This window comes from Trachypithecus francoisi, unplaced genomic scaffold (assembly GCF_009764315.1).
Source record: "Trachypithecus francoisi isolate TF-2019V2 unplaced genomic scaffold, Tfra_2.0 Lachesis_group14, whole genome shotgun sequence".
NCBI classification, from domain to species: Eukaryota; Metazoa; Chordata; class Mammalia; order Primates; family Cercopithecidae; genus Trachypithecus; species Trachypithecus francoisi.
In genome coordinates, this window is record NW_022681459.1 from 12,324,065 (window position 1) to 12,341,779 (window position 17,715).

At 37.6% G+C, this 17,715-nt stretch overlaps 1 protein-coding gene across 1 annotated transcript in view; it reads right to left on the reverse strand.

Moving 5' to 3' along the window:
• Positions 1-15,964: 15,964 nt before the first annotated feature.
• MRPL39 (mitochondrial ribosomal protein L39) overlaps positions 15,965-17,715 on the reverse strand; it is a 113,931-nt gene continuing 112,180 nt past the window's right edge. The window contains exon 10 of the mRNA XM_033232209.1: positions 15,965-16,042. Within this exon, the coding sequence (XP_033088100.1) occupies positions 15,980-16,042 (63 nt within the window). The 3' untranslated portion in view covers positions 15,965-15,979. The remainder of the gene's footprint in view (positions 16,043-17,715) is intronic.

Sequence of the window (17,715 nt, forward strand, 5' to 3'; positions counted from 1 at the left end):
CAATACACAAAAGAGAAAGAGAAAGGAATCAAAACTTATCACTATCAAAATACCACCCAACCACAAAAATAAACAATAATAGAGGAAGAAACAAAGAATATACTAAACAACCAGAAAAAGAAACAGTAAAATGACACAAATAAGTTCTTACCTATCAATAATAACCTTGAATGTAAATGAATTAAATTTCTCATTTAAAAAATATAGATGAGCTGAACAGATTTCTTTTAAAAAATACCCAACTACATGCTGCCTATAAGAAATTCATCTCAGCTGTAAAGACACACATACATTGAGAGTGAAGGGATGGAAAAAGATATTCCACACAAATAAAAACCAAAGGAGAGCAGGAACAGCTATGCATATATCAGACAAAACAATTCAAGTCAAAAATTGTGAAAAAGAGGCAAAGAGCGGCAATATATACTAATAAAAGGACCAATTCAGCAAGAAAATACAACAAATTGTAAATATACATGCACCCAACACTGGACCACTCAGACATATAAAGCAAATATTATTAGACTGAAACAGACAGATAGACCCCAATACAATAATATTAATAGTTGAGGACTTCAATACTCCACTGTCAGCATTGGACAGATCATCTAGACAGATAATCAAAAAAAGAAATATTGCATTTAAAATGCACCATAGAGCAAATGGACCTAATAGTCATTTACAGATCATTTTACCCAACTGCTGCAGAACACATATTCTTCTTATCAGTGCAAGGAACATTCTCCAGGATTGACCACATGTTAGGACATGAAACAAGTCTCAATTTTTTTTTAATTGAAATCATATCAACTATCTTATCTAACCACAACAGAATAAAACTAGAAATCAATAATGAGGCTCATTCAAAACTATACAAATACAAGGCAATTAAGCAACAGGCTTCTGCATGAACAATAGGTGAATGAGGAAATTCAGGGTGAAATTATAAAATTCCTTGAAACAAATGCAAATAGAACCCAAACATACCAACACCTATGTGAGATAGCAAAAGTATTATTAAGAGGCAAGCTTAGGCTGGGCATGGTGGCTCATGCCTGTAACCCCAGCACTTTGGGAGGCCAAAGCTGGTGGATCATATGAGGTTGGGAGTTCAAGACCAGCCTGGCCAACATGGTGAAACCCCATGTCTACCAAAAAAAAAAAAAACACACACACAAATATTAGCCCAGCCTAGATGACAAAGCAAGACTCTGCCTAAAAAAAATAAATAAAAAAAAAAATACCAGAGACTGGGTAATTTATAAAGGAAAGAGGTTTAGTTGACTCACAGTTCCACATGTCTCAGGAAGCCTCACAATCATGGCAGAAAGCAAATAAGGAGCAAAGTCACATCTTACATGGTGGCCTGGCCAATATGGTGAAACCTCGTTTCTACTAAATATATGAAAATCAGCCGGACATGGTGGCATGTGCCTGTAATCTCAGCTACTTGGGAGTCTGAGGCATGAGAATTGCTTGAACCCAGGAGGCAGAGGTAGCAATGAGCCATGATCATGCCACTACACTCCAGCCTGGGTGACAGAGTGAGACTCTGTCTCAAAAAAAAAAAAAAAGAAAGAAAAAGAAAAAGAGAAAAAAGAGGCAGTAATAGTGATAAATGTCTACACTGAAAAAACTAGAAAGATTTCAAATAAACAACTTAATGTTGCATCTTGAAGAACTATAAAAGCAAGAATAAACCGAAACCACAATTAGTAGAAGGAAAAAAAAATAACGATCAGAGCAGAAATAAAATTGAGATAAAAAATACAAAAGATCAACAAAGCAAAAAATTGGCTTGTGAAAAGATAAACAAAAGTGACAAACCATTAGCTAGACCTAAGAAAAAAGAAAGAAGATCTAAATTAAAAAAAAAAAATCAGAAACAGAAATGATGTCACAACAGATACCACAGAAATACAATGGATTATTAAAGCTATTACGAACAACTATACACCTATAAATTTAAAAACTGAGACAAAATGAACAAGTTCCTCAACACATACAACATACCAAAATTAAAGGAAGAATAAATGGAAAACCTGAACAGACCAACAACAAGCAGTGAGATTGAATCCATAATAGAAAGTCTTCCAGCACAGAATGACTTTTCTGCTAAATTATACCAAAATTTTAAAGAATTAACATCAATTCTTCTCAAATTATTTCAAAAAATTTGAAGTGGAAGAAACTCTTCGTAACTCATTTGATGAAGCCAGCATAACCCTGATACCAAAACCAGACAAGGACACAACATAAAAAGAAAACTACAGGCCAATATTCCTGATCAACACAGACACAAAAAACCTAAACAAAATACTAGCAAACCAAATCCAACAATACACCAAGAAGATAATAGCCAAAAGAAGAAGAAAAAGAAGAAGTCATTGTCGACCGGGATTTATCCCAGGAATGCAAGGATGGTTGAACATATGCAAATCAATAAACATGATACATCAATAAACATGATATACCACATTAACAGAATGAAGAATCAAAACCATATGATCATCTCAATAGATGCAGAAAAAGCATTTGATAAAATTCAACATCCCTTCATTATAGAAACTCATAATAAATTAGGGATGGAAGAAGAGTACTTCAACACAACAAAGGCAATATATTACAAACCTACAGCTAACATCATACTAAATGGGAAAGGGCTGAAAACGTTTTTACTAAGAAATAGAATAAGACAAGGATGCCCAGTCTCACCATTCCTATCTAACATAGTACTAGAAGTCCTTGCCAGAACAATTAAACAAGAGAATGAACTAAAGTGCACTAAATTGAAAACGGGGAAATCAAATAGTCTGTTTTCAGATGACATGATCTTATATATAGAAAAACCTAAAAACTCTACCTAAAAACTCTTAGAACTAATAAATTCAGTAAAGTTGCAAGATGCAAAATTCATATGCAAAAATCAGTATCATTTCTATGCACAAACAACAAATTAGCTGAAAAAGCAACCAAGAAGGCAATCTCATTTACAATAGCAACACACAAAAAAAAATACCTAGGAATAAATTTAACCAAGGATGTGAAAGAACTCTACAAGGAAAACAAAACACTGATGAAAGTAAGTGAATAGTATACAAATAGAAAGACACCTCATGCTCATAGATCAGAAGAATTAATAGTATTAAGATGACCACACTGAGCAATCTACATATACAATGCAATCCTTATTAAAATATTAATGACAGTCTTCACAGAAATAGGAAAAAAGTCTTAAAATCTGTATGGAACCACAAAAGATTCCTAATAGCCAAAGCAATCCTGAGTAAAAAGAACAAAGCTGAAGGCATCACACTAACTGACTTCAAAATACACTACAAAGCTGTAGTAACCAAAATAGAATGACATTGGAATAAAAATAGACATCTAGACCAACAGAACAGGATAGAGAACCCAGAAATTCATCCACGTATCTATAGCCAACTGATTTTTTACAAAGGTGCCAAAAACACTCATTGGTGAAAGGGCAGTCTCTTCAATACATGGTTCTGGGGAAAATGGATATCCATATACAGAAGAATTTAACTAGACCCCAATATCTCATCCTATACAAAAATCAACTCAAAATGGATCAAAGACATAAATGTACTATCTAAAACTATAAAACTGTTAGAAGAAAACAAAGGGAAAATATTTTATGAATAAGACCTCCAAAGCACATGCAACAGAAGCAAAAACAAATGGGATTATATCAAACTAAAAAGCTTCTGCAGAGCAAAGGAAACAAACAACAGAGTGAAAAGACAACCCAACGAATGGGAGAAAATATTCGCAAACCATTCACTGACAAGGAATTCATATTCAGGATACACAAGAAACTCAAACATCTTAACCATGACAAAAAAAAATTTTTTTAATGGGCAAATGATCTCAGCAGACAGTACTCAGAAGAAGACATGTATCAAATGGTCAAAAAAAAAAAAAAAAATACATGAAAAAAAATGCTCTAAACATCAGGGAAATGCAAACCAAAACCATAATGAGTTCTAGGATGGCTATTACCAAAAAGACAAAAAATTACAAATAACTAGAATAGCTTTATTTAAAAAAAAACAATTTGATTAAATAGCCAAAAAAGAAGAAGAAGGATGAGGAGGAGGAGGAGCAGGAGGAGGAGGAGGAGGAGAAGGAGAAGGAAGTGAGACAAGCAGGAGAAAATATCAACCACATGCACATGGAGAATCTACAACGGTACAGAATTCAGGGACATCCCCTCAATGCCCTCGTTTTAATGTCTGTATATGACAGTTTCCCACTAGCCTCCAAGCTTTATAAGAGCTGGGAGTCTCTCTTCCTATCATAGTATGACCAATATAACTTAACCGCAGTGGGAGCACATAGTAAGTGTTCAAAGGAGAGAGAGAGTAGGGAAGAAAGGAGAGAGGAAAGGAGAGAGGAGGGAGGGAGGAAGTGAATGTAGGTAATTATTTTGCCCTCCTTCTATATTGAAAGCAATCTGTTCCTTTTGAGTAACAACCCCGATCTACCCTACAGCAAAAGATCGGTTTTAGAGAACCACTTTAGAGGTGCATAAGTATCTTTTTCATACCATAAATCTTATATTGATTTTAACCAACTTCAATACAGTTTCCTTCTCTTTATATTTCATATTTTCCCTCAGATAATCTTTATTTCCTTGAACATTTCTAAGGAAATACTTCATATTTATTTCTAAGATTGCTTTAATATATTGTAAAGTTTTCTCTTCTCACTGGAGCATTGGAAGGAAAAGGTTAAAGAATGTTCACAAATTCTTCCAAGATGTGTAGACTCTTATCTGGAGGCTCTTGGACTTAACAGAAAAACTCAATTTTCAGTATCTCTTGAATGTCTGCTCTTATGACTGGGGAATGTGCATCTTAGAATTTGCAACTTAAAAGCCTGCTAAATTTTAAAATTCTTCTTTGAGACAAAAATTACATCAATCATCTGAAATACAATTAGTACTGCTAAAATTGTTATTACTATCTACTCTCATTACAGAAAAAAAAAAAAAAAACTGTTCTGTTTGTAATTTTTTTTTCACACCATTCTCCTGCCTCAGCCTCCTGAGTAGCTGGGACTATAGGTGCCTGCCATCACGCCCGGCTAATTTTTTGTATTTTTAGTAGAGACGGGGTTTCACCATGTTAGCCAGGATGGTCTGAATCTCCTGACCTCATGATCCGCCCGCCTTGGCCTCCCAAAGTGCTGAGATTACAGGCGTGAGCCACGGCGCCCGGCCTCTGTTTGTAATTTTAGATTTATAAATACCAAGAATAAACACCTTTAAATGTATTGACTTAATGCAACGTACAATTAAAAGTTAAAATCATTTTAACAAAAAGGTGTGGAACTCAGCGAGACAATCTAACTGAAACAATCTAAAACTTTAATGTCAGTGTTTCACAGCTTGACTATGTCAATTCATAAATTTGTTTTCTCTACAGTCCTGAATCAGCACAGTAAGATTTTGACTAACAACATGGACCAAGACTTATCTTGAAGCACATAAATCATTTTTGACACATATGTTCATAACAACAGCCTTCAGAAGAAAAGGGAACAGTGAAAGTTCTAAGAAACTGGGCAGGAATACTTCCTAACGTTCAGTGGTTTAGATGAGTTGCTAAATCCTAAGCTGCAAAAGTGTATGTAGTTCGAATGAAAAAAAAAATAATTTAATCACTATGCAGACAAAAAGTCCCTTTGAACATGCTCTATTTGGGGGTAATTTTGTGACTCAAAGAGTTTGCCACATTTCCCCATGGATGCTTTAATCATTTCTCCCTTTTACCCTTTAAAGACCTCAAAAAATCCAGTTATGTGTCATGAATACACATATGTACCAGATACATTCAGAACATACATTTCCTGCTAAATAAGAGTGGAAGAGCATGTCTTTGTGAGCTGAATAATAGTTTTCTCATATAGTTAACAATTCTCTTAAAACACAATATTATTTCACAATAATTCCTAAATATTAATTAAGGGATCGGTGTCCCAAACCAAAGTATTATGGTTCTGAGAGATTTTCTCCATTGCACTGGTCAGCCAAAGGGCACCTTTGGGAGCAATGTCTGAGATCCAGAAAAGTTTTAGGGAAAAAGATAGATAGATAGATAGATAGATAGATAGATAGATAGATAGACAGACAGATACTGAAAAATAGCTAAACCCAAATCTTCACAACTAAGCTAAGCCAGAAATATCTAGATTTAGACACAGTTATTATAATTCAAAAAGGTATTTGTTGGAGAGTATAGGTAATTTCTGTGTATGCTTAAACCAAAATTAGCTTACAACAGCCTACAGGTCATACCTAAATGGAGCAACAACCTTTTTCTTCTATACTTGCCCTTACTTCTTCTGATACTCCCTTCTCTCATTTTTCATACTTCAAACACATGAACAAGTCTCTCCACTAGCAAATCATTCAATTGTTTATTAATTTTAATGTATTTTTAGTCTGGAAAATAAATTCATATAAAATGAAATTCATCTACCTAGATCTTCATTCCGTGCACTTGCTGCTGCCTGTAACCTTTCCAATCTGAAATTTATTTCACTGACTGAAAAAGCTAGAAATAAAATGACAGAGAATAAGGTTTGCCTTGTTTCTCTCAACTACTGTATTATGCTAACTTCTGAAAGTAAAGCGGTTGCCTCTTTCATGAGGGATTATATTGCTTTTTCCAACTGAGGGTCTAAAAGTCATTTTTAGCTATTAGAATTTTTCTAAGCCACCGTTTCTTCTGGTCTCACATAATTCTTAAGGTTCATCTCCCTTATTCTGCTTCTCCAAAAGCATGGTCTCCTCTATGTACATTCTGTTTATTTTTCTACCTAAAATCTAAATATATCCAATAGCCTCTTAGATCCTCCTCCTTTCTTGTTGGTAATTCGTAGTTATTGTTAAGGAGAATTCTTCTAATTCCTCATGAACCATGTCATCTATGAGCTAGGATCCCTAACACGGAATCATACTATGCTTTTTTCTGTTATTTTTTAAATTTGCTTCATGAAAGACCAGAATGACATTTCTGAGTACCTGGAGTCTGCTCACTCTTCATTGTTTTGATGTCCAAAAATAAGCTATTCATATACTGTTACCTCTACATAGAATGTCCTTCCTCCTCTTCTTTTTCTAGCCAACTCTCCATCATACCCCAAGAAGACCTACTGTGTAATCACTTTTTCTCATAGAATTACTTTCTCATAGAAAAAGTGATTACACTGGAGCCTTCCTTCCAGTTCTCCATCTCTGTTCTTGCAACACACTTTATATGTGCCTTTACTATAGCACTTAATACGCCTCACTAAAGTTAATTAACTAGACTGTGAGTTCTTGAAAGAATCTCTATTGGCCTTGAAGTCCCCAGAGTCTTATAAGCTGTATTCATTCATCCATTTGTTTGCTTATTTAATCATTCTTTTAACAATATTTTTCAAGAGCCCACTATATACCAGCACTCTTTCGGCCTGCAAAGATCATCAGTGAATGACAGATCAAGATCCCTGCTCTTTTGAAGCTTTTAATTGTAGTAGAATAAGGCCTGACAAAGAGCAAATAAACAAATAAATGAGCAAGATTGTTTCAGATGTAAATTGCAATCAATACAACATATAAGACAGGTCATGTATTAGTGTGATGGGAAGGGCACTAGAGATAGGGTGGTGAGACAAAGCCTCTCTACATGGCAATATTTGAGCTGCAACTGAATAACATGAAAAACCAGCATTAAGATCTGGACCTTGAGTCCATAGGCCCTATAGCAGTTGGAGCAAGCTTGGCATGACCAAGGAATAGAAAGAGGCTATGCGGATGAATCTTAGCAAGTAAGGAACAAAGAGTTGGAACTGACAGGTAAAGTCTTGAATGTCGTAGTAAGGAGCTTGGATTGTATTCTACTGCAATTGCAAATCACTAGAGGGCCTTAAAAATAGTGAAGCAATCTAGCTGATATTTAAAAACAGTTAATAGGGTTGAAAATGGAAAAAAAAATTGTTCCACATTTGTTAAATGAGTTAATAAATTGTGTTCTCTTTATTTCTATATCATCAGCGAGTTCTTTGTTTTAATTTTAAAATCTGGAATTGCTGTGTCAGCATTGAGACAAACTGGAGGAGGAAAGCTGATTCCCTAGTCCTGATTTGCTGGCATTCCTCCTCCAGGAGTCTGCACTCACTTCATGGTTTTGATATTCAAGTATAGCCTATTCATACACTATTCCCTCTGCACAAAAGATCCTTTCTCTCCTTTTTCTGCCCAATTTTGGCAATCCCCCAAAGAGGTCTACTAAGTAATCTACCTTGGAAAGTAAACTACATCACCTAGTTGGTGGGTGATAGCCACTAGTGCCTATTTGTCGACTGAGTAAAGCTAATATTTCACATCTTCTACACAAGACGGACTTGGGATCTGATATGGTAGGCTACATCACCTAGTTGGTGGATGACAGTCATTAGTGCATATTTATCTACCGAGTAGAGCTAATATAGCTCACAACTTCTACACAAGAGAGATTTGGGATCTTTCTGCCCTTTCTTCTCCTCTCTCATACCCCTTCCTCCCTTTACCCACTAAAGCAAGACAGCAGTCTTATCTGCACACAAAGTTTCCTTTGGTATAGATTGTGGCAAGGGAGCGGGCAGGTGAACTGGGATTCCCAACTGGGGAATCCTTGCCCCAGTCTATACCAAAGGAAAGTTTATCTAGCTGTCCTCGATCTAAGTCATAACCTTTAATCCAGCTTTTATGAATGAAAAAAATATATTTTGGTCCCATCTCCCTGACTCTCATGTCTACACCAAAACTGGTTCTGAATTCAGAGCAAAGAAAAGGAGTTTCCGAAATCCCTGTAAGACACAATGTGATATGTTTGGAAGACACTAAATTGGAAGTTTGAGGGCCTGGTAAACTTGAGATCTAGTTGCAACTCTATTGTTGACTAGCTGTAAAACTTTAGGGCAGTCACTCAAAATCAATAACTAACATGTGTTCCATATCAGGCACTTGTTCAGCACTATGTACATTATTTCACTTACCTTCAAAACAATTCTGATTTAGATACAATTATTATCTCATTTTACAAAAGAAAAACAGGGCAAAAAGAGTCCGTCTGAGCACTAGGATTTAAACCCAGAGAGCCTGACTCAAGAACCTGACTCATCCTTCACCAGTTTTCCATTTTACTCATCTATAAAATACACAGGTTGGACAGACATCTTCCAACCCTGAATTTCCCTGACATTTACTGCCATTACCTTTTCTGTCTTTTCAAAGATGAAATGCTCATCTTCAGGCTCTGATTTTGACAAAATTATCTCCATTTCTCTGTTATTCCTCTGTGGAAAGATGAAGCACCTCCTCTACGCTATTTACTTTTGCGAGTCATTCATGGACAGCACACTGTTTAGCTTGATGATTATCGTTGCGTGTTTGCCACCCTCTTAAAATGAATGTAAAGTTAATTTAATCCACAAGTCTGAGCTACAATATTTTCCTCAATATTCATCACTTCAAATTTGTCTCTTGTCAGAAACTGATGACTCTTAAATCAAATCCTGTATTTTTGAAATACTGAAGCTTCAACTATTCTCTCTCCAGCTCCTCTTTCTCTTCCAAGTACAACCTTCAATTAGAAGAATCTATTAACACGCTACATTTAGTTTCCCACCCCAGACTTCAAAGTCACCAGATGCACATTGCACTTTACTTCCTGTTACTGTTATTTGTTTTCATGTGAGATACATGCTGACTTTGTCCAACTATAATTATTTGGAACCCTAGTCACATACTCCTACCCAATTGTTTTTTTCAATATTATTCAAGTTCTTCGCTTGACTTTTTGTTACATGACGAAGTGGGTTGATGAGTTTTAGCAGACTCTCCATCCCAATTTAGACCTGACCATGAAAAATCAGCACATCTCATGAATGACCACCTTGAGTCTATGGGCCATCCATAATCCTCACCTTCAGAGCTGCCATCACAATTCTTGACCTCCCGGAAACTGTGGCATACTCCTCCTGCAGTCCAATATCCATTGGTCCTTCTTTTTATTTGTGAGCTACAAAGTGTATCTTACTTTATGAAGGTACAGATTCACATACATGAGATGAACCAGGGAACTGATGGATAGCTCTACCGAGTTCTGATTGGTTTTTTAATCTAATAATAACTTTCTTTAATTGACAAATCATAGTTGTATACATTTATGGGGTATAATGTGATGTTTTCATATGTGTATAGCATGTGGAATAATTAAATCAAGCTAATTACCATATCCATCATTTCACCACCTATCATTCTTCATGATGAGATATTTGAAACTTGCTCTCTCATTTTCTAATATGTAAGACATTCTTATTGACTTATGGACACCTTGTTGTGCCACAAATTTCAAAATCATGTTTTCTTTTGTTTTGCAGTATTTTTTCAATCGACATTAATATTTAATACACTAATAACAGGATCTTCTTGTTTTTTATTTCCTTCTGACTAAATCATGCCAAATTTTCTCTAATGTACATAATGGTCAGTAAAAATAGCTAATACATGTTTACCAAAGACATGTACTAGAACATTTAACACAGCACTACTCATAAGTGCTCCAAACTGGAAACTACTCAAATGCCTGTCAACAATGCAATAGGATAAATAGATTGTGGTATATTCATACAATGTAATATAATAAGAATGAACAAGCTTAAGTACATGCAACAATAAGGATGAATCTCACAGACATAATTGCAGTGAAAGAGGCCTGACACAAAAGAATAAAACTCCCTGCTTCCATTTCTATAAAAGATAAAACAAGAGGCTGGGCACACCTGTAATCCCAGCACTTTGGGAGGCCAAGGCGGGCAGATGACCTGAGGTCAGGAGTTCAAGACCAGCCTGACCAACATGGAGAAACCCCATCTCTACTAAAAATACAAAATTAGTCAGGCATGGTGGCACACGCCTGTAATCCCAGCTACTCAGGAGGCTGAGGCAGGAGAATCACTTGAACCCAGTAGGCGGAGATTGCAGTGAGCCAAGATTGTGCCACTGCACTCCAGCCTGGGCAAAAAGAGTGAAACTCTGTGCCCCGCCCATACCCCCTCCAAAAAAGTGAAGGCAAATCAATGCTGTTGGGAGTCAGGATGGTGGTTACTCCTGAGGTTTGGGGATAGTGCCCAGAAGGAACAAAAGTGGTCTCTGGGTACTGGACATGTTCTGTTCTTCATCTGAATGCTGATTACATGAGAGTAATCAGTTTGCGAAAACTCAGTGAATTCTACACTTTAGGAAATGTACATTTTTTGTATACATTTTAGGCTTTAATTTTAAAAGTTTAATAAACTAAATAAAAACAAAATAAGACAAAAATTCCCATCATTACTAATCATCAGAGAAATGCAAATGAAAATCACAATGAGATATCATCTCACACCAGACAGAATGGCTAGTATTAAAAAGTCAAGGGCCAGGCGCAGTAGCTCACGCCTATAATCCCAGCACTTTGGGAGGCCGAGGCAGGCAGATCACCTGAGGTCGGGCATTCGAGACCAGCCTGACCAACATGATGAAACCCTATCTCTACTAAAACTACAAAATTAGCCAGGCATGGTGGTGCATGCCTGTAATACCAGCTACTTGGGAGGCTGAGGCAGGAGAATTGCTTGAACCCAGGAGGCAGAGGTTGCCGTGAGCCAAGATCGTGTCATTGCACTCCAGACTGGGCAACAAGAGTGAAACTCTATCTCAAAAAAGAAAAGTCAAAAAACAACAGATGTTGGTGAAGTTATGGAAAAAAGGGAATGCTTATATACTGTTTGTGGGAATGTAAGTTAGTTCAGCCACTGTGGAAAGTTGTTTGGAGATTTTTCAAATAACTTAAAACAGAACCACCACTCAAGCCAACAATCCTATTACTGGGTATATATCCAATGGAAAACATCATTCTACCAAAAAGACACATGCACTCCTATGTTCATCACAGCACAATTCACAATAACAAAGACATGGAATCAACCTAGGTGCCCACCAACAGTGGCTTGGATGAAGAAAATGTGGTACATATACACCATGGAATACTATGCACCCATAAAAAAGAAAAATCGTGTCCTTCGCAGCAACATAAATGCATCTAGAGGCCATTATTCTAAGCAAACTAACACAGGAACAGAAAACCAAATACCACATGTTCTCATTTGTAAGTGGGAGCCGAACTTTGGGCACTCATAGACATAAAGATGGCAACAATAGACACCAGGAATTACATGATGTGGGAGGGAGGGAAGAAAGGTCGAAAATCTGTTGAGTACTATTCTCAGTACCTCAGTGATGAGATGATTTGTACCCCAAATCTCAGCATCATACAATATATTCAGGTAACAAACTAATAGTTAACCTTTATTAAGTACTTGCTTTTTACCAGGTGATATTTATCCATGTAATTTGTACGTGCTAACTCATTTAATCTATAGTAATGGAACCCAAAATTCTAGTATAGACAATCTGATGCTGTTCTCTGGAGCAGACTATTGGTTTAAATGCTGGCTCAGTTCATTTCTAGGTATTTTGTTTTTGTTTTTGTTTTTGTTTTTTTCTGGGTTTTGTTCCTTTGTTTTCACTTTGTTATTTCTCAGTTTACTTTTTATAAAATGAAGGCGATAATAGTAGCTACTTCATAGGTTAGTGGCAAGGATTAAACACGAAAATACTTACAAAGTGCTTACTATAATGCCTAAAACATAGTAGATGCTCAATAAATCTTTACTAAATTATAGTTTCTGTCTTATTTTGTCTAGAAATACGCATCATTTGTAAACAGAAGCATTGCAAAATAGTCCACAAGCTCTTTCATGTTCATATATTAGAAACTAAATAAAAGAGAGCAGCATATCATGTTCCCCACAGAATGAATGTATGAATTTTGCGCTAGAGAAGAATGTCATCCTAGCAAGTGAAGATGGTGATTAGATAATGGTAAGAATGCATGCAGACAAATTTAAAACAACCAAAATACACATCTTGGTCATCAGCATAAGGCTTTCTGGAAAAAAAAAAAAGATCAAGATAAAGGAATAAGCGCAATTATGCTCCTCTCTGAATCCTGACATTTGTGACACCTGTGTATTTCTGTTGTTGTTGTTGTTGTTGTTGTTTTGCAATGGAGTCTCACTCTGTCGCCCAGGCTGGAATGCAGTGGCGCGATCTCAGCTCACTGCAAGCTCTGCCTCCAGGGTTCATGCCATTCTCCTGCCTCAACCTCCCAAGTAGCTGGGGTTACAGGTGCCCGCCACCAAGCCCAGCTAATTTTTTTGTATTTTTAGTAGAGGCGAGGTTTCACTGTGTTAGCCAGGATGGTTTCAATCTCCTGACCTTGTGATCTGCCTGCCTCAGCCTCCCAAAGTGCTGGGATTACAGGCGTGAGCCACCGCGCCTGGCCAACACCTGTGTATTTTCACATGCATCACAGACGTCAGGTGTAGCTTTGACTGCTGACTTAGAGGCAGAATGCCTAAATTCAAATCATGGCTACCTACAGCACCTGGGAAAATCACTTCTTCCTTCCTGTTTTCTCACTGGTATGATAAGGATGATTTTAATAGTACCCACCTTGTAATTGAAGGTTTTAAGTAAAGGACTTTGAATGCTTAGCATATAGAAAGCATTAATAGCTAGCAATAAAATATAATAAGTTAAATATCCGAGGTTTACTCTGGACAAAAAAATTGAAATTCTGTTCAATTTTTCCTCAATTTTCTTCAAAGTGCATCCACCTCTTTCTCCCCAGGACTCGAATGCACACAACTTAGCCCCTGGTAATTCAAAGCCCTCCCTGAAAAATACTCCATCCAGGCTTCTCCCCATCATAGATCCTCTCCTTTGAATCTTTACAAAATTTACTTGTGCTATGTTTCATTTCACTTAATGTGAAAAAAAAAGTGTAATCCTTTCTAATAGGTAATAATGAGTGAATATTTTCAGATAACATTTCTGATTTTAACAGAGCCTTCTGAATTCTGCTTTAAGCAGAATTCAGTTCAGAAGTGGCACAGTGGTATAAACTTCCAGCACTATATTTGCCAACTGAGAGATGTTTTCAATCAGAAAAATATTGTCATTCTCAGTCACAACAATTATATGACTGCCCACTCTACTCTGAATATTTAGGAGCTGTAAATTGCAAAATAGAAAATAATTCTCTTTTCTACTCTTTCATGTCCAAATAAAGGGAAAAAATGGAGAACTAAAAGAAGGAATATGTTATGATTCTTCTGTTGGATTTCAATTTCCCCTGGGAATGTCCAGGAAGCTGCTATGTGCAAGCCATCCTCCTCTATTTTGAAAAACTCTATATTTCCCAATACTCTGTAAGCCATTGAGATACTTCCTTCCCCAACCCCACCTTGAATTTCCCTTATTGATTCCAGGGGCAACCACATGGTACACATGCAAATATGTACACAAGTGTGCACACTCCCATGAACACACATGCATAGGCTGCATTGCCATCCCTATGCCAGCATATAGCATATTTCCTCAAAAAAAAAAAAAAAAAAAACTAGTTCTGACGCCCAAAATGCAGAATCTGAATCTTAGTGGCAGCCCTGGAATTACAAAAAAAGAAATTAATTAAAAACAGAGACCAGTCTCAGTTATAGAATGTCAAGTTTCATTGATAACACAATGTATAGGCATCACAGAAGTAAATAAAGTGGGCCATTTCTGGTGGCTGATGCCTGTAATTCCAGAATTTGGGGAAGCCAAGGCAAGAGAATTGCTTGAGGCCAGAAGTTCAAGACCAGCTTGGGAAACATAGTGAGATCCTGTCTCTACAAAAAATTTAAAAGTAGCCAGGCTGGTGGCTCACACCTGTAGTCCCAGCTACTCAGGAGGCTGAGGTAGGAGGACTGCTTGAGCCCAAGAGGTCAAGGCTGCAGTGAATTGTGATTGTACCACTGCACTGCAGCCTAGGTGATAGAGTGAGACCCTGTTTCAAAAAAAAAAAAAAGTAAGTAAAGTAATATCCCAAGCTCAGTTCAGAAGACCAGCTACCCCTGCAGTAGTACGCTGTTGCAACCATCTGAATGACTCACTTAATCTGCACTTGTACTTTAGTGCAAAGTGGCAGTGGGAATGTAATCAGTAGACAGAAGTGAGTCTCTGACTATAGGAAATTATTAAGTGGTGGTTAACCCCAAGGGTCCAAATCCCTGACCTTCTTCCTCCAAAGGCATCTGGCCTGCTGAACACTGACAATGGCATATACCCATTAGGGTTTAACACCCTCCCACTGGATCAGGGTGTTCCAGGCATTTTCTGGCACTGGATATTCCCCCAAAATGGCAACATCAATACATCCAGATAGAACCAATGCCAACTTTTCCTAGAACACACATACCAGTCATGGGGCGGGGAAGGAATGTAAATTCTTGCCATAATAAAATCACAAAAAGATGACTGGGAAACATTCTAAAGATTGGTTTCAAGCTGTATCTGATGATGCAAACCTGCACTAATCAATGACTCAGAAAGTCTCACATACAAGTGATTGCTCATGCACAAAAAAGCATTTCCAAGGGAGCTGAATCCATTGAGACTGAAGGATAGATCAGGACATCCAATATAGATCTTTCTCCTTCCTTTGATCTCTGGGCAGAAAGGATTGTTTAACACACTTTTTAAGCTTCTTCAATATTTGAGAATGCTTATGGATAACCTACACATGGGTACCCGCTAATCACTAGATTAGACTAGATTCAATTGTGGCCAGGTGGGCTCATTAGACAAGAGCCAAATGTTACCAATCTCACATAGCACAGTCCAATGCCTGCACACTGACTAGGCGGTCTGTCTTGCTCAGCCTCCTAATTCCTCCTGGCAGAAGTCCATAAGTCCTCCTTGGCCTCACTCACCACATTTATACACAAACCTCCATGCCTCCCACACATTTGCTCTTCCATCCAGCCCAAAACGGTCTCACTCTTTTGTGGATGTCTGCAACGTGAAGAGAAGTACAGGATAGGACTCTGGCTGCTGAACCTGTGCAGAAAAGAAAAAATCGAATTGAATTCCTGCACACCCATGGCTCAAGGCAGTACTGCCCATGACCTGGACAAGAGGTCCCCCTGTTCTGTGCCCTGTGCTCACTCTAGCACCCTTCCTGCCACACTCCTCACCAGAAAGCAAGAAGCCTATGGAGTCAAACTTGCTCATGTGGAAGCTGTGCCTCCTCTTGTAGACCCTGCTCTGGGAATCTGGACCCTGGATTTCACTGCCCAGGCATCATTGAACCCGCTTCCAAGGCTGGAATGGAATGTTTCACCAGGTGTGCCTCCTAAAAGTGGATGACACTGGCCATCTGCCCATCCCGGGCCAGAGGAGTGGCTAAGGAACTGCTGTATTTAAGGACTACGGACACAGCTCTGGAGTATGACCTGGAGTGTCCATACACATAGAGGGAGACCTCTCTCAGTACAAGAGGAGCCTAGTGGTGGGGAGAAAGGGGAGAAGGCAGGGTCCGGGCTCCGTTTTCCCCAAGATGCCACATTTTATCAGAGAACTCTGAGAAGCTTGAGAGTCATAAATTTGCACATAGCCTCCCAGGTCAATATAAAGGTATATTTGTCAAGATAAGAGAACAGAACAGATTTTATTTAACAGATTACTAGTTTGAGTTACAATTTTAAAATATTTAAATATATGATTTGTGGGCCTCAACATGTACTCTTGTTCTGAAGACAATATTGGGCCAAAACTGCTGAAATGTATATTTGTTTAATGTTATTTTTTCTTCAGAAACCAACTTCTGCAGGGGATCTATTTCTAAGAAGTCTCAAGTTCGCAATAAAACTCTTTAAACCTAGGGCCAACAACATTGCTCTTCAAAAAAGCATAATGGACACTTCTCAAAAGAACACATACATGCAGCCAACAAACATATGAAAAAAAGCTCAATATCACTGATCATTAGAGAAATGCAAATCAAAACCACAATGAGATACTATGTCACACCAATCAGAATGGCTATCATTAAAAGTCAAAAAACAACAGATGCTGGTGAGGTTGTGGAGAAAAAAGGAATGGGATTAAGAAAATGTGGTACGTATATGCCATGGAATACTATGCAGCCATAAAAAGGAATGACATCATGTCCTTTGCAGGAACATGGATGGATCTGGAGGCCATTATCCTTAGCAAATTAATGCAGGAATAGAAAACCAAATACTGCATGTTCTCACTTACAAGTGGGAGCTAAATGATGAGAATAAATGGACACATGGAAGGGAATAACATACACTGGGGCCTGTCAGAGGTAGGGAGTGGGACAAGGGAGGGCATCAAGGAGAATAGCCAATGGGGGCTGGGCTTCATACCCAGGGGATGGAAACCACCATGGCACACGTTTACTTATGTAACAAACCTGCACATCCTGCACATGTACCCCTGAACTTCAATTTTTAAAAAATAAAATAAAAATATAAAAGTAACAGGATTTAAAAAAATACCATGATGCCCAATAAGCACTATTTCCATCAATCCTGATACGTGATGTGCCTCAGGCAATCTCCAGTACTCAATTCTGAATCGGCCACATTCTCTGCTATCCCAACCCTTGTGTCACATTCTAAGACTTCACTGATACCAAATGCAATTGAATAAAGTAAATTCCCATTGTGCTGTGCACCACACAAACATAGATTGACAGGAATAAA